Source organism: Prunus avium, chromosome 4 (assembly GCF_965620075.1).
Source record: "Prunus avium chromosome 4, drPruAviu1.hap1.1, whole genome shotgun sequence".
Classification (NCBI taxonomy): domain Eukaryota; kingdom Viridiplantae; phylum Streptophyta; class Magnoliopsida; order Rosales; family Rosaceae; genus Prunus; species Prunus avium.
Window position 1 is genome coordinate 30189355 of NC_142287.1, and position 22762 is coordinate 30212116.

The 22762-nt window shown below is 37.2% G+C and overlaps 2 protein-coding genes across 2 annotated transcripts; one reads left to right on the forward strand and one right to left on the reverse strand.

The window, feature by feature from the left end:
* Window positions 1–7302: 7302 nt before the first annotated feature.
* Window positions 7303–10879, reverse strand: AAH (allantoate amidohydrolase). The gene is made up of 12 exons (XM_088252062.1): window positions 10604–10879; window positions 10419–10510; window positions 10040–10143; window positions 9881–9965; window positions 9626–9742; window positions 9077–9186; window positions 8891–8996; window positions 8675–8761; window positions 8067–8309; window positions 7833–7958; window positions 7600–7764; window positions 7303–7507 (listed from the first exon to the last, which is right to left on the reverse strand). The coding sequence occupies exons 1-12, from the start codon at window positions 10755–10757 to the stop codon at window positions 7385–7387; spliced, it is 1512 nt and encodes a 503-aa protein (XP_088108188.1). The 5' UTR covers window positions 10758–10879; the 3' UTR covers window positions 7303–7384.
* Window positions 10880–16721: 5842 nt separating this feature from the next.
* QRT3 (Pectin lyase-like superfamily protein) lies at window positions 16722–19238 on the forward strand. The gene is made up of 3 exons (XM_021949608.2): window positions 16722–17234; window positions 17396–17632; window positions 17970–19238. The coding sequence occupies exons 1-3, from the start codon at window positions 16983–16985 to the stop codon at window positions 19026–19028; spliced, it is 1548 nt and encodes a 515-aa protein (XP_021805300.1). The 5' UTR covers window positions 16722–16982; the 3' UTR covers window positions 19029–19238.
* The last annotated feature ends 3524 nt before the right edge of the window (window positions 19239–22762 follow it).

Genomic DNA, 22762 nt, shown 5'->3' on the forward strand with positions numbered 1-22762 from the left:
GAATGTTGACATAAATTCTAGTATGTCTGAGGCTAGAGCTTTTGTGACAAACCAAAAATCATCTGGAGATAAAGTGTACAAGGGAAAAAGGCCAGATCTGAAGTGTTTACACTGCAATAATGTTGGACATCTAATAGATCGATGTTGGATATTACACCCTGAGTTGAAGCCAAAGTTTGAGAACAAGCCTTCAAGAGACTACAAGGGCTCACAAACCAGATCACATACAAACAAAAACCATGCTGCTGCTGCCACATCAATTAAAGGGCTGACAAACTTCACAGCCAATCCGGCTGACTTGATAAATGAGTTCTCAGCCTATCTTCAAACCAAAAGAGGAAGCACAGGTGAAGTATTGACTGGTGAAAATCAAACTGCTCTTCTTGGGCAGTTTGCAGGATTCTTAGCTGAGTCTAATCGTGTACCTCAAGGAAATATTCCAGGTATTATGTGTGCTCTTTCAACTGCTCTAAATGTTAGTCATTCTCATGATTTTTGGATTATAGACTCAGGTGCCACTGATCACATGACAAATCAATATTCAAAGCTATACAATTTTGAAAGCTACACTAAACCATCACTAGTTTCTGTAGCAAATGGTAGAGGTGTACCCGTTCTAGGTAGAGGGAAAGTTAAACTGATTTCAGATAGTGTTGAGTCCACAGCATTATATGTTCCATCCTTCCCTTTTCAATTGTTGTCAGTAGGAAGAATTACAAATTCTCTCAACTGTCGTGCAATTTTCTCTCCTCACAATGTTGTTTTTCAGGATCTAGCCACCAAGAAGCTGATTGGTGAAGGTCACTACCTAAATGGGCTGTACTATTTTTCAAAGGACCTTAATGTTCCAAAAGGGTTCCAAGTCAGTTCAAATCTAGAACATCAGTTGTGGCACCAACGTCTAGCACATCGCTCAGAATTTGTTTTGTCTACTTTGTTTCCTAGTTTATGCAAATCCTCACTTGTATGTGAAATTTGTCAATTGTCAAAATTTACTAGACTTCCATTTAACTCTTCCATATCTAGAGCTAGCAAGCTTTTTGAGATGGTGCACTCCGATGTTTGGGGACTTGCACCTCTAGAGTCTTTTGATGGTTATAGGTACTACGTTACTTTTGTTGATGATTTTTCAAGAGTCACTTGGTTGTACCTCCTAAAATTCAAAAGTGAAGTCATGGATGCTTTCAAGAATTTTCATAATCTTGTCATGAACCATTTTTCATCTCAAATTCACATACTAAGGTCTGATAATGGCACTGAATATACATCCAAAAATATGACTGACTATTTGAGCACACATGGAATTATACATCAAACAAGTTGTGTAGGTACTCCTCAACAAAATGGAATTGCCGAAAGGAAGAATAGAGACCTACTTGAGAAAACCAGGGCTCTAATGTTACAAATGAATGTGCCTAAGAGGTTTTGGTCTCAAGGAGTTCTTGCAGCCACCTACCTCATCAACAGACTGCCTAGTCGTGTTCTGGATTCAAAATCACCATATGAGGTCATGCAAAACAAAAAAATTAACCTTTCCCATCTGAGAATCTTTGGATGTACGTGTTATGCTCATATTCAATCCCATCACCGAGACAAGCTGGATCCCAAGGCAGTTAAATGTGTTTTCATGGGTTACTCCTCCACTCAAAAAGGTTACAAATGTTACAATCCATGTTCCAGGAAGCTATTTGTCTCAAGAGATGTAAGGTTTGATGAGATCAAACCTTATTTCAACAAACCATCAGATCAAAATCGTCAGGGGGAGCAATTACTAGATCTCTTTCCATTACCAAATTCAGGGGAAATAAGTGATTGTGTTCATTCAGTACCTCACGACAGTGACTCTCATGCAACCATTAATGACAACGTGATTATTGGAGATGAAACTGAAGCCTCAGAAGCACAAGTTGTTCCTCATGACAATGACACATCATCTATAGAGGAGAGTGGAGCTGAACCTACTATAATCCCATCTCAACCTCGAAGGAATCCAACTCGAGATAGGCATCCACCATCAAGGCTACAAGACTATGTAACGTACAATGCAAGGTACCCAATTCACAAGTATGTAAATTACTCCAAAGTCTCTCCCTCCCATGCAGCTTTTCTCAGTAAACTGTCAAATGAAAGTGAACCGAGGAATTTTCAAGAAGCCAATCTTCAAGATGTTTGGAGGCTAGCCATGGAAGAAGAACTCAAGGCTTTGGACGAAAATAAAACCTGGAGTGTAGTCCAACTTCCAAAGGGAAAGAAGGTGGTAGGCAGTAGGTGGATCTACAAAACCAAGTTTAATTCTGATGGCTCAATTGAAAGACACAAGGCAAGATTGGTGGCTCGCGGTTTCACTCAAACGTTTGGAGTTGATTATAAGGAGACATTTGCTCCCGTGGCTAAGATGAGTACAGTGAGGGTTTTGTTATCTGTTGCAGTTAATCATGAGTGGCCGTTGTACCAAATGGATGTAAAAAATGCCTTTTTGCATGGAGACCTTGAAGAGGAAGTTTACATGCAATTGCCTCCTGGTCATCCACAAGCACAAAATTCAGGTATGGTTTGCAAGCTTCACAAGTCAATTTATGGATTGAAACAATCTCCACGTGCTTGGTATGCCAAGCTGAGCTCAGTACTTGAAAATTTTGGTTTCAAGAGAAGTCATGCTGATTCATCCTTGTTTGTTCGAACTGGATTAGTTGGTAAACTAGTTGTTCTAATCTATGTTGATGATATTATCATCACAGGTGATAATATTGATGAGATTAACACTCTTAAGCATTCTCTTCATCAGAAATTTGCCATTAAAGACTTAGGAGTGTTAAAATACTTCCTTGGGATTGAAATGGCTACTTCTTCCAAGGGAATGTTTTTAAGTCAACGGAAATATGTGATTGACTTGCTTCAAGAAGTGAAGATGATGGATTGCAAACCGGCTCGTACCCCTCTTGATAGCAAATTGAAGTTGGACTTGGAAGGAGAGCCTCTCAGTGATATAAGTTACTACCAAAGACTGGTGGGTAAGCTTATATATCTCACCATTACTAGACCGGATATAACTTACGCCGTCAGTCTTGTAAGCCAATTCATGCATGCACCCAGTGAGGCTCATTTAAATGTTGCTAAAAGAATTCTAAGATACCTCAAGGGCTCTATTGGTCGGGGAATTATCATGAAGAACAATGGTCATACTCAAATCATGGCATACACCGATGCTGACTGGGCAGGGAATGCTATTGATAGAAAATCCACTACTGGCTACTGCACGTTTGTTGGAGGAAACATCGTGACATGGAAGAGCAAAAAGCAAAATGTAATTGCTCGCTCAAGTGCCGAAGCAGAGTACAGAGCCATGGCTTCCACTGCATGTGAACTCATTTGGCTCAAGGGCCTTATCTCAGACTTGGGTTTTTCAAGCAACAAACCTATGTCTCTTTTTTGTGACAATCAGGCAGCTATGCATATTGCCTCCAATCCCGTGTTCCATGAACGCACCAAACACATTGAAGTTGACTGTCACTATGTTCGTGAACAAGTTCAGTCCAAGGTAATTCAAACCACATTCACTCGGAGCCATGATCAACTTGCTGACGTTTTCACCAAGTCTCTTGCTTCCACGCAGTTTCAACGTTTGCTCTCCAAGCTTGGATCAATTAACCTCCTTGATCCAGCTTGAGGGGGAGTATTGGAAGATTGGTAGCCGTTAGCTACCTATGATTAGCTTGGTGGCTGCTAGCTGTGATTGGCTAGTGGTTGTCTCACTTCCTTATTTTAGGGGATGTGTTGTAATTAATAGTTTTTCCTATAATTATGGGTTAAAGTTAAGGGTTGGTGTGTGTTGGCAGACAGCCCCTAAACTGACCACGTGTGCGTGTTGGTAGACAGCCCCTAGAGTGGCCACACCAGCTTATGCATATATATACCTCTGTAACCGTGGAAACATAACATAATGAGAAATTACATTCTCTCTGTCATTTTCAATATAACTAATGTAATATGCACTTGTCATTGATAAAATAAATCAAAAGAACTAGGATGGTATCGTGACATTTGTTTTTTTTCTCTTTTTCACTCGTCTATCTTATAAGAAATGAAGTTAACAAGAGATGCTTTTATTTATGAAACTATTGGTGCATTTACCTCATCAAAATTTGAAGAGTGTCTCACCACCTAATTTCCATCCCATCTAATTCATAGTTTGCTTAAGCCGCATGATACATGCTACATTTTTAGCTGATTTGTGAGAGCTAATGCTGATTTGTGGTCTGTTGGTGAAACAACAATCAGTATAACACTAATAATTTAATTTAATAATTAAATAAAACAATAAATAAAATCACGAATTAAACAAAGTAGTACAATAAAAACTGACTAGTTTTTCAGATAGAGGATTGCATATTGCAATGTCCTTGAAAAATAGTTTCGCCCCTACTCAGTGCTTGTAGTTCTGCAGGCGTCGGCTCCACCAGAATATAACTATCTAAAATAAAAGTCCTAGCACTAGGGCTCCTATTTATGTATATTAAACAGAATGAGGGCTCCTATTTATATAGAGGGTTGATACCTGTTGGAACAGGTATCATATAACGGCAAAACCCAATCAGACAAACTTATCTGATATTTGAAATTTTAAAAATAATTCAAATAATTAATTAAATAATTAACTCGATTTAATTTTTAAAAGCCCAATCAGACAAACTATCTGATATTTGAATTTTAAAAATAATTCAAATAATTAAATAAATAATTGACTCTGAATTAATTTAATTAATTGAGTTTAATTTTAAATCACAAAGCCCAAGAGCCCCTAAGGCCAAGGCCCATGTTTGACTAATTAAATATATATTAATTAACCATTGACCCAACTAATTAAGGCAGGGCCAAACCCACAAGCCACTCAATTGGGCAACTTGCATAGTCCAATTCTAACTATTCTATTTCCAAGAGTATGTCTTATAAAGTGTGGGACTAATTTCAACTCAAACATGTTTGCAATGCCTTGCAAAAACCAACATGGTCTACATTTTTTTCTTTTGGTGTTTTATTAAGAATTCCATAGCTCAAAAAACAAATGTAGTTCTCATTCTATGTTCAGCTCGTGGTGACTGTAAGTTATTGATGCTTGACTCGACACTCATGTACGCTAATCGGTGCATATTTACATATCATTTTGTACCCTTCTAGCTTATGATTTGGTTATGTTTTTGAGTTAAACTTGTGCTTTTAATCCTTTTTGTGTTTATCTTTCAGTTCATTGAGCTTTAGGTAATAATGAGGGCTTTGGATAGTAAATGATGCAATCCATGCATGTTAGGGCCTAATTTGGATGAATGGATGAAGAGCTTAAAGACAAACTCAATTTTGGCTACAGTCCCCTGCCAGCTCAGTTTCGTAGGTCATATTGCAAGCTTTGTTTCAGCAACCTACATAGCTCGGATGAGGCCACATTCTTCATGAAAGTTGTTCCAATGGGTGTGTAATATAACATATCCAAACTTCAGCCCCATTGGATAAATATGGAGTCTGTTACCTAGCAAACACAGAGCCATGCTCAGGATGGATTTTATCAGCGCGCAAAATGAGTTAGCAATTTGTTTTGGCCTTAACTTCCTCCTCCGACCTTGGATTGGCCCAAATGATATATGGCTGGAAAGAAGACATTCTGAACTTCAAGTTTGAGTGCTTAAAGTCTTAATTTGCTTAAGGGAAGCCCAATTCGTAAGCCCTTGAAGTTGCTGGTCATGCTGACCTCAGGATGAGCTATTATTTCTGGTTGGAAGCTTGGTCATGGTGACATGAAGATGAGCTAGGGCTGCTGGTGGGATTTATTAGTGAAGTGCATCAACTATTTCAGATTTTATAATGGAAGTGTTGTATGCATTAGTGAAGTGCATCAACCATTTCAGATTTTATAAAACAAGTGTTGTATGCATTAGCCATACTTAATTCAGATTTTCAGCTTCCTTAGGCCTATATATAGTGAGGTTTCCCAAGCTTGTAAACACACCCCAAGGGGGGGAGCTCTCAAACACTTCTCTAGAGCTCCCTTCCCTTCTCTCCCTCAAATTCTCTTAGTTTTGCTTTCTAGTTCTCAATTCTAGCTTTCTTTAATGTTTTCTTAGTTGTAATTTATTTTTCTTGTAATGTACATTCTTTCTTAAGTATTCAAGTTTAATTAGTTTCCAAGTTTCAATTATGGTTTTTGTTCTTATTCATTATGCTTATAAGTTAATATGCTAGTTTGATTGATTGATCATCATTTAGGCTTGCATGTTAGCTATCTTGGTTTGAATTAAGAGTATACACCATGCTTTAATTCGAATTGAACTATGAATAGGAAGAGTATGTATGGACATTCGACAACAGGGATTAGATACATGCTTGGTTGTTTAAATTGTTCTTCTATGCTTAATGGGTTCCTAATGCTTAATTTTAGGTTAGACAACAAATGATCAAATTAGGGAATTAGGAACACAAGGTTATGACCACACACCATGGCTTAATCATACTTTAGCTAGAATCAATCCATTAATCTAAATTGAACTTGGGAACTTATTTGCTTGAGTTACTTATTTCTTTCTTCCTTGTTTTATGTTCTTTGTTTTTGTTTCTATTTTGCGTAGGGAAACTAAATTGGATCATTCAATCACCAATCCTCGTGGGATCGACCTCGCACTTACATACGCTATACTACCGAACGGCTCGTGCACTTGCGAGTATCACAAGTTGAGGATGCAACTGAATCCATTTTGGTGCAGTTGTATCTACACAACATACGCTCAGTGATTATGAGCCGTTGATGCATCTCCTAATAGTAATAACAAAGTTGAGAGACTCATATGTTGTATGGTGCTATCCCTGACAGCTTAAACTCCCCACAATTATAGATACAGTGTATTCTAATGAGTATCAACATGCCAAATGTGTATTTCAGTTTCTAAACGTATATAAACAATGCATTGAGTAATTTTCTATAATTTTATTGTGGATATGATTAAGTCTGTTTGTTTTGAATTTTAAAAAATTGGAAATGCTTTAAGATCAGACGAGGTATATATAGGAGCAGCAGGTTTTGGCCAATTGTCAGACCGCAGGGAAAGAACCAAAGTTAGCCTAGGAGCTTTTATATATGTCCTTATTCTTTCACGTTCTTTGCAATTTCTGGTTGCTTTTAATTATCCAACTTTTATATAATATATTTGAAAGGAAATATTTATCCTCATTTCTATAGTGAAGTGGCAAGTGAAAATCATGGTTGCAGGGGCTTCAAATTGCAGAGCATATGATCCCATAATAGCAGGAAAAAAACTATACACAAAATGGCAAATATCTTCATATACTACATTATTAAGATGTTCTACTACTGTACACTAATGTCAACAAATTCTCCACATCACATCTGAGTCTCTATGAATGCCAAAATTGCCAAACCAGACGCCCAAACATCATCATCCAATACATGCTCTTCAGGGGAGTGACTTACGCCTCCTCGACAGCGCACGAAAAGCATTCCCACCTGCTCCAAATTTTGCAGGCCAGAATTTTTCACAAGGTGATCAACACAAACAATAACATGGTTTATGATTCATCTGGAAAGTGAAAACAAACCTTAGTTAAATGAGACAAAGCCATTGCATCATGTCCTGCTCCGCTCATCAAAACAGGAACTTCATCCTGAATGGCAGCACCTGTCATTCTTTTGAGTCCGATATAAGTTGCAGACTTTAGCTTTGAACTCAACTCAGAATCACAAATGACTGCATCTGCATCATGCTGAAAAAATACAAGGCATATAAGTATAAGGTTGCAAAATGATGGACTAGGAAACGAAAGTCCCTCACCTTACGATCAATTGTACAAGAAACTGAACGTTTATCACATATTTGATACATTCGGTTAGAAAATTCATAAACAACAGCTTCACGTCCCATATCATCTATAGTGCGCAAATCTACGGTGAACGTTACCTGAAATCAAGAAGTTCATTTTCGTTACATATTTTGACAATTGAATGACAATAAACCCCATTTGAGCAGGCTGGCGAATTTAGCAGTGTCAAGAGATGAACTTCTTGCCTGGCCTGGAATGACATTGCTTGCACTTGGCCAGGTTGATATCTCTCCAACAGTACAAACTAGTGAAGTTGAAAGTGATTCCATTGAGAAACTTTTACAATGGCCATCAAAAGACAGAAAATCATGAGGATGTTTACATAAACTTTCTAATAACACAATCGCTTCAGCGGCAGCGGCCATAGGGTCATGTCGCATAGACATTGGCACTGTTCCAGCATGCCCCTGAGAGCCTCTCATTGTAACCTACAATATTGGTGCACATGGGATTGCTCAATCAAGATAAGAAGCTAAAGTGCTAGCTTAGACAATTAGGTATCCATGATGAAACAGAGTCCAAAAATTACATGTAAAGAGCCATCGTATAGATCTTGTACTGACTGGGATCTGCTATAAATTTTACCCTTATGTGAGTTATGGAAATACATGTAGCTCATGAGACTTATACTATTTATCTTATTATTATCCCCATTTTGAATATTTTACAAATGAAGAAAATAATCTGCAGCTGCATAATAAAATTCTGAACTATGAAACAATTTCATCTTTTTGTGAATCAAATGAACCATAATTTAGACGTGCAACTATGCAAGCTGAAACACTTCATATACCTTTAGTCGTGTCTGTCCAGCTATGCCTTTAACCACTGCTAGAGGAAAGCCAACCCATTCTAGTACAGGTCCTTGTTCAATATGAATCTGCAACATGAACCAATTGCAAGGCATGAAGTCAGAAATTTAAAACAACTTACAAGTTCATGGTGCTGAGTTTTATTGTTGTTTTCAGAGAGGATACTCTAATACAGGCTTGTCTAGAGGCCATCATACCTCAACATAACCCCAGACCGACTTCGGGTCATATTTGAGCTGCAACAAGTTCTCCTCTGTAATTTCTATGGAGTTCTTCTTAAGAGCATCTTGAATTGTTACATCACTGTACAAGGATTACACATAAATACATTGCTAATGAGTAGTGTTGCAAACAGATATATGATGGGATTTATCCAAGGAAACCTTTTATCGGTTATTTTAAGTGCTGAAACTGGCAAAATTCCGGCTACAGCAGCACTGCCTAAGAATGTAGACTGAAACCTTACTCCTTCTTCATCACTAAATGCTATTACCTGCAATGTTGGAAAATAGAAATAGCATGAAACATATAAGTAGAGGGCATAGCCACCACAAATGGAAGAAATTTATACTCCTCTTACATACTGTGAAACACTAAGGGAAAAATTACTCTTTTCCCTTACATAATTGTAAGACTTCACCACCCTTGGAATTCACTGAACCAATTATGTTTCTCTTTACTTTATTTTGAAAAGAATGGCCACAAATTGGAAAACAGAGTTAATGATGAAAGTTAACTGAAACTTCATAAACATGTTTTTCCCTAATCACAATCGTATTAACATTTGCTCAAATGAGAAATGGCATATTTTCAAAGGAACCTCTGTTCAAGCAATATAATCACATAGCAGAAAAAGTTTCACAAGAAACTTCTAAAAAATGTTTCAATAATGCAATGGTATCTTTCCATTAAAGCCTCCATCATTCACTGACCTCAACTGGCCGGCTTAGTTCTCCCAACTTCCCATTGATATTCAAAACCTTCAATGCAGCTAACACAGAAATGATGCCTAATGAACCATCAAATTTCCCAGCATCAACAACAGTATCCTGTTATAAGAAAAAAGGGGGCTATGGAACTGTTAATTATTGGCATCCAAGAACATTATACTCCTTTTCATCATGCTGTATGATATGTGTCAAATTTTAAATTCAATTAGGAATTATGAAGGAAAAAAAAAACTTTACCAAATGGGAACCCATTAACAGAGCTTCAGCACTAGCATTCCTTCCCTCAACTCGACCGTGTACATTTCCCAAGGAATCAACCCACCTGGAAATCAAGATAAAACATGAGACCAGAATTCCTGAAACACTGTTTGGATGCAAAGAAAGATAGAAGCTGACGTTCTCAAACCCGCATCTTCCATCCATTCCCGGATGAGATTTCCTGCCCTAACAGCCGCTGGGCTCATGAATGTCCTCTCAAGATATCCATCACCATCACTTACCTGTTGATTTCGGCAATAATAGCAATATTTTAAAATTTAAATTAATCAAGTCAAGTGAGTGACAATATTGCAAAACAACTTTGGGTTCTGTAAAAATTAACAGTTTTTAAATGATCTTAATTTAAAACAAAATGTAAAAATCATGGTAATTATAGTATGAGCCTGATACTTGCAAGACCCCTGCTCTGCTTGTGACAGACAATAATAAAAAGATGCAAATAATAAATTAGTAAAAAAAAAAAAAAAAAAGAGCATGAAGTCCAGATATGGCATACCCCTCCAAGCTGATGAAGTCTTGCCACAGCTTCATCCCTCAAAATTTCTGGGTACAAATCGCTCCCTCTGTTTTCATCTTCTTCTCCAACACCTATTCATATCGTTGTAATTGACAAATTCACATATTAATCAGATTCTATATACTTAATAATATTCATATTGAGGGGAACATGCCATTAATTACCAGAAAGCCCAAAAGAGGGAGAAATGGCTGAAGAAAGCAAAAGCACCAAATAGCAAACCAAGACCAATGAATTACGGAAACAGCTGGTGAAAATGGAGCTGGGATTAATGCCTGAATGATGGGTTATCTTGTTGACACGTGTAACAGTTGCCATGGCTGCCACCTGAGCCAAAACCAATCTAACCAAGAGAGGCAGCCACGCAACTCGACTGATGCTAGCTTTCTGCAACTTGGGTTTATAATGTGCACCCTTAATTTCTCCTCTGTCTGATTGATTGTTGTTGTGGTGATGGTGGCGGTGATGACTGGTGGGCGTTGATGAGGACCCACTATTCATGTAGGCCCCATGTGACGTGGCAGGATCTTTGTTTTAATATGTGGAGAGCAGCCATGCAAGATGCAGATGCAAGTAAATTGTAAAGTAATAAATATTCGGATCAAGGTCTCAGTGGGCGGGCGCTGTCAAAAATTAAGATTTTATGATGCGTTACAGTTTTGCAATCCAATTAGGATTCTTTCATAAAATTTCATTTAAACTGTTTTAGACCATCACATGATCACATCAATGATTTTTTGTACCAAAATTTATAAAGTAAAGGGAGGTGAACTTTACACACTCGTAGAGTTTTTTTATTTTTTATTTTTTTTAAGAAATGGAATTCATTCATAGAAATAAAGTAGCGTACATAGAATAATACGAAATAGTGACCTCGTTAAAATCTTTCTGAGAGACGAACCCCAGGATAAAAAGAGTACTACACATGTTAATAGTTAACAAGAAAGTTATTACCATTACTTTCTTTGTTTTTATAACAAGAGAGAATGAGAGAATGAGAGAACCCTAATTATTTTATGAGGATTGAAAGAGACATTGCATCGCTTTCAAAACGAATATAGATGAATAAACAAATTTCATGTTGAAAACGAATTAAGTGGAAGTGATTGATATTGAATTTTACTTAACAAAAAGGAAACAGGAGTGAGTTGGGTGGCTGCATTGTCACACATCACATTATACCCTAGCATGATTTTAGTGCGATGTCGTAACAACTATGTAATTTCTCTAGTATGATTTAGAGGTGCATCTTTTCTCAAAGTTCTATTTGATATGAACGCAATGTAACGAATATTTGTGATTAATCTGTATCTTAATATATGCTAATTAAGAAGCCACACAAAGACACAATGATGCACATGTTTGCCTTGAAAACAGAATCATATATTTTTTGAGACTTTATAATAATAATAGAGATGTTATTGTCAAAATAATGGACAGGTTGAAGTTACGTAAGTGGCTTCTTCTCCCTGAGTTTGGAAATATATAGTCATCACGTAAAACCAAAGTTCTCCTCATGATCTATCTGTCATATTAGCCCATCAAGTTAACTAGTTTATCATCACAAGCAAGGTCTTGTTTTAACCAAGAAAGAAAGGGCTACAAATTTGAACCAACATGGAAGCTTCAAAATCCATTTCTTCTTCTTCTTCTTTCCTTTAAGAACTTTTTTCTATTGAATTTTGTTGAATATATATCGCCACAGAACTATTTTTTTTTTCAATTTTAGTGTACACAAAAATATTGCTAATTAACAAGGGATTTTTAATTACACATCATTTAATTCTTATGTTATTATTTTATTTTAATATAAACGATAGTGTAAACTACACGGGAGGGGAGTTCTCACACAAACACATCACAGTGTCATTGGGGTTCGATTACTGCAAATCAATGCCATTTTTTTACTGGACTAGACATCGTAGCATGCGATTTCTAAAATAACCTTATGTTTCCATCATAAAATGCTAAACGGCCGTGATAAGGGTCTTTCAAAACAATTTGCGAATAATTTAATAATGAGGTTGATTAGGAAAAACGAAATATAAGGAAAAATTCCAATTCTACAATGTTTGTGAATGAAACAAATCCAGTTTCATTCTCCCTCTTCCTACACAACAATTGTATGGGTACTATATATGTAGAAGCACCAACATATTTTCTCTCCGTCGCCACTTCTTTTCTCAAACAACAGAAAACCCTAAAAAAAAGAATATTGTGTTCTGCCTTTTTCTCCCAGTTTCTTCTGTAGATTCCCTGAAGAGCATGCACGCAATTGTATTTTTAATTATGTGCGTTGTGAGGAGTATTCCTCTATCAATAATATATCATTTGTTTTTATTAATTTGTTTAAAATATCCTGCACTAACATTCCTAGAGATTCCACCTGAGCCTGGATTAGTGGACCCACAAAATATTCCTTGAGATTCTTTGATGCATGCACCATTGAAAGTGGGGATAGTGGAAGAAAACAAATTAAATTAAATTTTGACTGCAAGCTGCATGTTTCCTGTCAAAAACAAATTATATTTTGAGGGAAAACGTAAGCTTAAAGAAGGGATCGATCAACTTAAACAATGAAATTGGCTCTCACACTCGGTCTTCGAGTCGGGGTCCCATGGGCCCTTGAGCCCACTTTGAAATGTAGGAGCCGGCATGTAATGGGCTCAACAACCAACAACTACGAACTCTTTATTCCTTGGTGCGCATTCTCTCATTTGTTTATCTTGTTTCTTATCCAAGAAAAGAATCTTCAATGTTCACTCTGAGAAACGATGCCTGCATTTCATTTTCAGTAAAGGGATATATCTATATACGTCCCACATGTTCCTGAAAACATGCCTTGTAACGGCTTTGATCTTTATCGAACGGACTTTGCATGTATGTGTCCATAATTGATATAATAAGTACATATCAACTATCACGCTATATGACTAGCTAACTTTTTCTATAACATTTTCTTTAGATTATGCAAAATAGCATATTATTTCACACAAGTTGCGTGCATCTCAAAAGACCTTAGTAAAGTTTAAGGCCACTTTTGATAAATTCTTGCCCTGAGTTTCCAACTACGTCAAGATTATGCAGTTTAATTGGTAATAAATTCCAATTTACAATCGATGGGGATGGTTGTTGCACGCACGATGTAAAAAAGTCATGCCATAAGCAAGGAAGAAATGTTGGAATATACAATCATTTTCTCCACAATTTCAGCCACTAAAAAATTCAAAGGTGCTAATTAAGTTTGAACTTCCCCTATCTCGTGAAAAATTTATGCGAATGATCTTGTGTTATAGATTTCATTACCTAATGATAAATTCCATTGATTGGCTTTGTTTATGAGTTCAAAGGGTTAATAATTTTAAGTTGTATATAGTCTATGGACTTACATATATGTTTTGAAAATAAAAAATAAACAAGTAAAAGTTTTGACTCATAACTTTTGAAAAACAATAATAAAGAAGGAAACTTTGAGGCCAGCCAACAAGCATGTCAAATTTGTCTCTCGATTGTATGGAATGTGAAACCCAAGCCAACTTATTCAACTTTTATCCACAACAAGCCAACAATGTAAGGGAGCCTCGTCACTTTTCTTCAACCACTGTATGATATATATGAGGAAATATCTACCAATTAGTATCCTCTACAATTTTATTTTCTTTCATGGTTTTGTTTTTGTTTTTGTTTTTGTCCAACTGATGACCAAGGAAGGAGCAAATAATTCTTCAAGGTTTATTTTCTTTGCAGAATCTTTATAATATCATGGTATTTTTCTGGCATCAGACATTTAAACATTTTCTTTTTCCTGTTTAAAACGGAATTAATATAATCAAAGTTAAAAGCTACGGGTCCGTTTGATAACCATTTTTCAATTTTAGTTTTTAGTTTTCATTTTTTGTGCTAGAGTATAGGGGGAAAAAGAGAAAAACTGAAATATATTTCAAATTGTTTTCACTTTTGTTACTCCTCCCTCTCATCCTCCCCTATCATCCTCTCTCAATCTCATTCTCACTCTCATTTTCTTCTATACTCTAGCGCAAAAAAAATGAAAACTAAACTAAAATTGAAATGGTTATCAAACCGGCCTACAATAATATAGTAATTAAAGATGATAATTGCAATTAATATACACTGAATCACATTGAAACTATGAGATAACTATCATTTAAACACCACTCATAATCATCTTATAATATGTCCCACAGAGTTTGCAACCAAACTGGAGTTGCATGTGCACTGTTTGGATGAAAAAGAATCACACATGCTAAAAATCCCCTATGCCAATGCTTAAAGTATACAGTTGGTGCTACTCTGTATATATTATTATGAACTCATTAGGTGGGGTTGGTGTAAGCCAGAAGCAAAGAAAGTTTTTCTAGTTTTATTGTTCTCCCTATAATTAATTTCTTCAAGATGAAGGAGGAATTTGAGGTAACCTTACCCAACAGCATCAATGAAATGAAAGCAGCCACCACCACCATGGAATTCTTTCCCTCCTCATCTCACCTTCCTCAATCAATTACTCCACACATCATCTCATATAAATATTAGTCAATCATTTCATCATATATGAATAGCTCTAATTTTCAAGCAGTAGAAAACTTTCCATCCCCAAAAAAAAAACCCAAAAAGAGATTATATTAATTTCTAGAGATTAATGTGTCATGAAAAAGATGTAGAAGAACGAAGAGGAAGAAAAAGAAAATAAGAATATGAATATGAATTTGAGGGTTAGGACATCTAAATTCACCTAATTGCCTTCCTACTTTGATTTTTGTGATGCAATTGATATTTGGTGACGTTAGGAATCGACAAAGCATAGACCAAAGAATTAGATTCATATATTTACCCAAATAGAGTAAAAGTACTCTTTGTTTTGGATACAGCTTGGTGTCCGTCCACACAGTGAATAGGTACTCATGCATGCCCGTGACATTCTACTATGTCCTTCAATCATATTGTTTTGGTGGGGTTTGCATAGGGACACAGAGTGGTCAAATATTTCATTGATTAGATTAAGTTGTGTAGTGAAATTGGTCTTAATTGGGGTTTGTTCTATGCTTGGCCAAATGCTAGCTATCATAATTTGAGGCAATGAGGACAAAACACCCAATAGCTTCCATAGAAGGGTTCAATTTTCGTAAAACTTACATGTCACAGTTGTATACACATTTTTTATAGATCCTTTTTGTAGCTTGCGATATCACACGAAGCGAGATAGACATATCCGGTATTTACCACCCAATTTCATCTGTTTGTTTAGTTTGATTTTGCTAAGAAAAAACGATACAAGCAATTTTTCCATGTCCAAAATGGAGATTGTTTGTATAGTCTAACCTTTGTTTTCCTCTTAATTATTGCATGAATTATGAAAGTAGTGGTGTATAAGCATGCCAAGTAAGTTGGAATTGAAAAGTTAGGAAAAAAGTTTGGCTGTATAGTTTTGTCCATCCTAAACTTACAAATCTATTCAACTTTTTAGAAGTAGACGTGTCCAAAAGAAATCTAGGGCTCTAACGCAGGGTGATCCCATAACATTTAATATCTTAGCACCTTACATCAATCTAACAGAATTTGACCAAACCCTTTTATTTTCATAAAGAAAAAACATATTTAGTATATAAAAACACTAAACAAATTTAACCCAAATTTACCCTAACATGAGTAAAGATTGCCCTAAACTTTCTTATTCTTTGATCGTGTCCAATCTGTAAGCAGATGGCAGATTACATAGGCTTTCTTTTCATATCCAAAAGTAGAGAGAGAGAGAGAGAGAGAGAGAGAGAGAGAGAGAGAGAGAGAGAGAGAGCAATAGGCACTCTTTGTCGTCTTACTTCTAAAATTATGCACCAAAGACACATGATTCTTCTCAAAAAAAATGAACCCACTGCAACCCTAATTGGTTAATTTAAGCACCTTTTCTGAACCCAATATAAATTGAATTGATTATAAATGTTGATGGAGAATCAGACCAATAAATTGATCAACCAAACCACACCTCAATATTGGACCTCATCCTCCACAAGCTTAGCCTGCAGGTAGCAGGTTGCCTTGCTCTTTAAAAATACCTTTTATCACACAACGTCAAACTTGATTGGGTCCCTAAAGTAAGAAGTTGGTAACTGCTTACTTTTCTGTTAGAGAACAGAAATTACATTAAATAAACCAAACGTTTTCAATTTCAAAACAGAAAAAAAACCAAAAACGAAAAGAACAAGAAGAAAGACAATACGCAATTAATTTAAACTCTCATCATATCATTAGTACAAATACCAATTAATATATAGACCAAAAAACAGGCATGGAGGAGGGTGGTGTCTTGCGTATGATCCATAACAAAACATTTCTTCCCATTTTCTTAGCAAATCTTAGTTAGACCCTTCTCTTTCCATGTCCCTTTACTCTACCTTTTTCTCTCTTTCTCTCTCTCTTTCTCTTTCTCCCACATAAATATAAACTCATCAAATTAGCACTTTGCCCCCAACAACTTGTTCTAACAGAGCTAGAACAGAGAGAAACAGAGCAAAACAGGGGAAAACAGATATGGAGGCAACAATGCCAAGAAAGGCTCTAACATGGTCGATGCTCATGGGGTTCGCAAGCTTCATCATAATTCATGCATGTGCAGAAAACTACGAAATGGGCCGTCATCAATTCTCTGGTGGAGGTCGTTTTCGTGACGATATGCGCAAAATGCAAGAGTTCAAGGCCTCGCTTATCCGCCATGATTCAATTTCTGCTGCACCACCTTCAGTCTCGCCCTCTCCTTCTCCTAGCTATGTTGATCCTTCTCCGGTAATTAATGGCTTTGTGTATAAATCATTATCTTGTTCTTGAATTTGTTTCTTTAATTCTTGGTTAAACTGTGTGACAGTAGTTTTTGTTCTTGAAACTATTTATGGTTGATTAGTCTGTTTTGTTGGAAAATGATGGTTGGTGTTATGGTGGTGATGCAGGGGAGAAATAGTGCACGTGTGTATCACGTGACATCGTACGGTGCTGATCCAACGGGGGAAAGAGACAGCACTGATGCACTTGCTGAGGCAATAGCAGATGCATTTAGAGGACCAACTGAAGGGTTCTTGATTGACGGAATTGCCAATCTTGGAGGTGCCCAGATCAGTCTTGAAGGTGGCTATTATCTCATCAGCAGACCACTCAAATTGCCTGCAGCTGGAGTAGGAAACCTCATGGTATGCCCCAGTCAATAAAATTTTAAATTTTCCAATTTATTGGGAGTGCTAGCAAAGATTAGAAAATTGGTAGGCGTGAATATTATTGATTAAAATCTATAATATAATTTCTGGTACACATGGTTATGCCACATGTCATTCAACGGCTCGCCCACCTGGCTGGACCAGGTTCGGCATTGGCACAAGGGAGTCACCATTGATCATGTAGTCTAACATGTGTTTTCCAATTGTTAATCAAATACACGGCAACATGATGACTTTCAATTTTCATTCTGTATTAGGTTTATGTGATTTGATGTTTCATTTGAGTTTTTATTTATTTATTTTGATGAAACAGATTCATGGAGGAACATTACGAGCCTCGGATGATTTTCCAACTAATGGGTACCTGATTGATTTATCAGCTTCATCATCACCTAACGAGAATGAAAAAACTTATGAGAGCTCAATTTCTGCACAGCTTTCTTCATCCTCATCCTACAACTATGAGTACATAACCCTAAGGGACCTCATGTTAGACTCTAACTACAGGGGTGGGGGCATTTCAGTCATAAACTCACTTAGGACCAGCATAGACAATTGTTACATAACTCATTTCACCACCAATGGGATCTTAGTCCAAAGCGGCCATGAAACCTACATCCGAAATTCCTTCCTAGGCCAGCACATCACCGCAGGTGGTGATCACGGAGAAAGGAACTTTTCGGGCACGGCAATCAACCTAATGGGCAACGACAATGCTGTGACAGATGTGGTGATTTTTTCTGCTTCTGTAGGTATAATGATTTCGGGTCCGGCCAACATACTTTCCGGAGTACATTGCTACAACAAGGCCACTGGATTTGGGGGCACTGGAATTTATCTGAGACTGCCTGGCTTGACGCAAACCCGGATTGTGAATTCTTACTTGGATTACACTGGTATAGTTGCTGAAGATCCAGTGCAGCTTGATATCTCAAACACTTTCTTCCTTGGTGATGCTTACATTGTGCTAAAATCAATAAAGGGAGTTGCTAATGGGGTCAATATTGTTAACAACATGTTTAGTGGGTCCAATAATGGGGTTGGAATTGTTCAATTGGACCAATCAAAGGGGCCTTTCAAGGACATTGGACAAATTGTTGTGGACAGGAACAATGTGAGGGGGATGAACATAAAGAGCACAGTTGGAAGGAGGTCTGTGCAAAGCAATGGCACCTCCTGGACCATAGACTTTAACCCAGTTCTTCTATTTCCTAACCTTATTAAGCATGTGCAGTACACGTTAAGCACCGGCGGCAATGCGTTCCCTAACCATGCCCTGAGGAATGTGTCGAATAATCGAGTTGTGATCGAGTCGAATGTGGCTGTTCCTGCTTCTGTTTTTGTGACAGTGGATCAAGGAGTGGCAAACTGAAGCTCATGACCTGAATTTGTGTCGAGATTGACTGGACAGTTGTGAATAGGTCGGGAGATGGATACATTTTCTTTTTGATCAACCACTCTACTTTAGTCAAAAATATTATTATTATACACAAAATTGGACCAGATAATAGGTTTCACACTTGTAATAGTAGTTGAAAGTACAATAAATCAAATACAATACATCTGCAAAACTTAGCCCAAATGACATGTTGATTTGCTGAAAGTTGTGCGCTAGAAAATCACCAGTTGGTCAACTTTGGGAATCTCAGTCTCAAGGGCACATTCTTGTAAGAGAAAGGCTTGCTCTATTACTGCAATTTCAATTTACAAACACATTTTAACAGAAGTCAACAACCTTAATTGACCTGAACGACGCCGTGTTTGAACATCATTCAGAAACGATCTAGAGGGTCATTGGGTGCCTTGAGAAGAAAAAAAGGTGAGGAAGTAAAACACTCTGCGGCTGATATTTGTATATAGTCTAAGAAACATGACTCAGAATCAGGACAAGATTTGGGCAGAGGTTTCATGGGGTAGGAGCAGCAATCATCAAAAGTCCAAGGTTTTGAAATTGAAACTTGAAAGCGTAGCTAAATCTTGGCTATTGAAGGTAGTTGAGCATTTCAACCACAAAAAAAAAAAAAAAAAAAAAAAAAGTAGTTGAAACATCGGTCATTATTCTTGTGGTTAGAGTTGGTAAAGCCTACCTACCCAATATCGTCGTTTATAGTATTAGAAATCCAAAATGAGCCAAATATGTTAGAGATTGGAGATAGTATGATGATGAGTGGCCTCCATATGCAGTTCATCAGCTAGAACTACCCTGCTGCCACCACTTCGTCCTCACGTCCGGCAACTCCATCATCTGTAATGGTTCTTATCAAAAACATTGATAGAGGAATTGCTAGATGTGGGGACGAAGTGGTGCAAGCGGTTCTTGTAGTCCCAACTCTAGTTGTAGCTGATGAAGTCATTTGGAGGCCAATCATGATCATCATTGGCATGAGGATGCTGCCCTTGTTTATCTTCATGTCATGATGATCATCCACCACTTCCATCTCTTGTTCACTTTTGTCATGGTAATCCCGCCCCAATTCGACCTCTTCTTCATATATTGTCATGAGACAATGGTGAAGAAGAGGCATAAATGGTGAAGTATGATCATGAAAATGAAAGTGTACAAGGGATGGAAAGGGCGGAGGATCAACACAATCAAGGTGAACAAGAGCAGAAAATATATAGAAGGATAATTATGATCTCCCAATTACTCATGCGATGGTTGTTCTCTATTTATAGAGAAAGATGCTGGTTTTAATTAATTAAATTACAATATTAATAGTATGTATTTAACCTAATCATCGATAATTAATAGGGATGTATGTTCCCGTCTCAATTTTATTTTGATGCTCATAGAGCGAAAGTCAGTCAAGCGCAGGCATGCCTTTTGTATGATTGACAGTTTGTACAGTAAGACCATATCAAACTGTAAGGACTACTTTTCTAGTTTTATTGACTGGCACTGTCAAATTGGTAATGGGAAGTAGATAAGAGAATTGTACATCACAGCACAGTCAAATTGCACAAAATATTTGTTTCTTTTTTAAGTTATCTTCTTTGTTTTTTTTATAGCAAAGTTAAAATGGAGGGGATTTTCCACACACTGCAACGTGTAATAGGGTTTGAAGCAAAGACCACTAATCTAAAAGTTAAGGCCACTTTTCATTAGATTAGACTCCATTAGCAAGTTATCTTCTTTGTTGACTTCATAGAAATGTAATGCTTTTGATTCTAAATTTAATACAGCTGACTGAGTAAACATATTATATAGCCTTAGGAGTCAATGTAGGCTTATCGAACATGGCAAGAAATAAAAGTAGCCAGGCTCATTAATTTAGCTCAATTTCAAAGTCCCAATTCCACACATATGTGCTCTGTTCCACCAATTTCTTTTGTGGGTGAAAATGTTCCATAGCAATCAATCCAACGAACCCTAGGGCCCAAAAAAATGTCTCTAATGTACATGTGTTTTTGTGTGAACAGTGTCATAACGAAAACTTTACCTAGTATGAAACCGTAGCTAAGCTAGGTTCTTAATTTTTTTTAGTATTATATAAATAATAATTATTTTATTTTGAAATTGGTACTATATTTATGCACATATAACCCTATTGATAGACAGAACACACGTGATAAAATGATGGGAAATGATGACACTCAACATTCTCTGGTCAAAGCCATAATGCCCACTTAAAATATCTTTCCAACATACTCAATGGTGTCTCCAACATACTCAATGATCTCTACCGTGATTGGTGGATGATATTTGTATATTATTTCTCATTGTAATATAATATAAATGATAGAATACAAACGGCAAAATTCAAGTTGCTCAAACATAGATTATTGTTATCTTTCACTCTTTCATGGTATCAGAGCCCTACGTGGGTTAATCAATTATCTTATTCTTTGAAATCCTCCAATGGCCTCCCAACCTGCATCTTCTCTTCCCAACGTCTCCTGCCTTGTGTCCATTAAACTTGACGGCGACAACTACACACTTTGGCTAGCTCAATTTCTTCCTGTCCTGCGCAGCAATGAACTTATGGGCTATGTCGATGGAACAAAGCCCTGCCCAAGAAAACTTCAAGATGATGGTACAACCATATCAGCTGATTATATTACATGGCAGAAGCAAGATCAGCAACTTCTGAGTTGGATAGTTTCCACTCTCAGTCCCACTATTTTGGCAACAGTTACAAGGTGTGCAACCTCTCAGGAGGTGTGGCAGTCTTTGCAACGTCGGTATTCTTCTCAGTCTCGATCTCGAGTACTCCAATTAAAGCATCAGCTACAAACAACAAAGAGGGGTAATTTATCCATTACCGCCTATATAGATAAGATGCGCAACATCGCTGATAAACTTGTCCTTGCAGGCAAGCCAGTTGATGATGAGGACTTCATCGACCTTATACTTAATGGTGTTGGTGCTGCATTTGAAAGCACTGTCAATTCAATTTTAAGTCGGGAAAAAGCTGCGACACTTGATGATGTAACAGCTTTATTACTTAACGCAGAAACCCGAATGGAAGATTATCATTCTTCCCTTCCTTCTGATGGCACCTCTAATGCTTTATTTGCCTCCCAACCACACAGTTCTTATCAAGGACGCGGTCGTGGTGGTTCCTTTGTTTCTAGGGGCCGCGCAGGCTCTTCCTCTGGCAATCGCAGTGGTTTTACCAACTCTGGCCCAACAGTCAATCGTGGTGGCAGTTCGTTTTCTGCAAGTCGTGGTTCCAATTCCTTTCGGAGTAATTTCAATTCCTCCCGACCAGGTGCTCTTTCTCAAGGTCGTGGTGGAACTTATGGCTCATTCTTAGCTCCTTCTACGAACCAGGTTCGATGCCAGTTTTGTGGTGGCTTTCGCCATACTGCGATTAATTGTCATCGCTTGACTAATCTGTTAGAAGGTCGTATGCCTCCTCAACAACTTTCCTCTACTGCATTGGTTGCTGCATCTCCATCTGGACTTGAGAAAACAGATACATGGTATGCTGACAGTGGTGCCTCAACCCATGTTACTGCTGATTTAGGCAATCTTCAACTTCACACTCCATACCCGGGTTCGGATCAAGTGGCTGTTGGTAATGGTGCAGGTTTGGCCATTTCAAATATTGGTTCAACTAGTCTATCTGGTTTTAAACTGAATCATGTGTTACATTGTCCCTC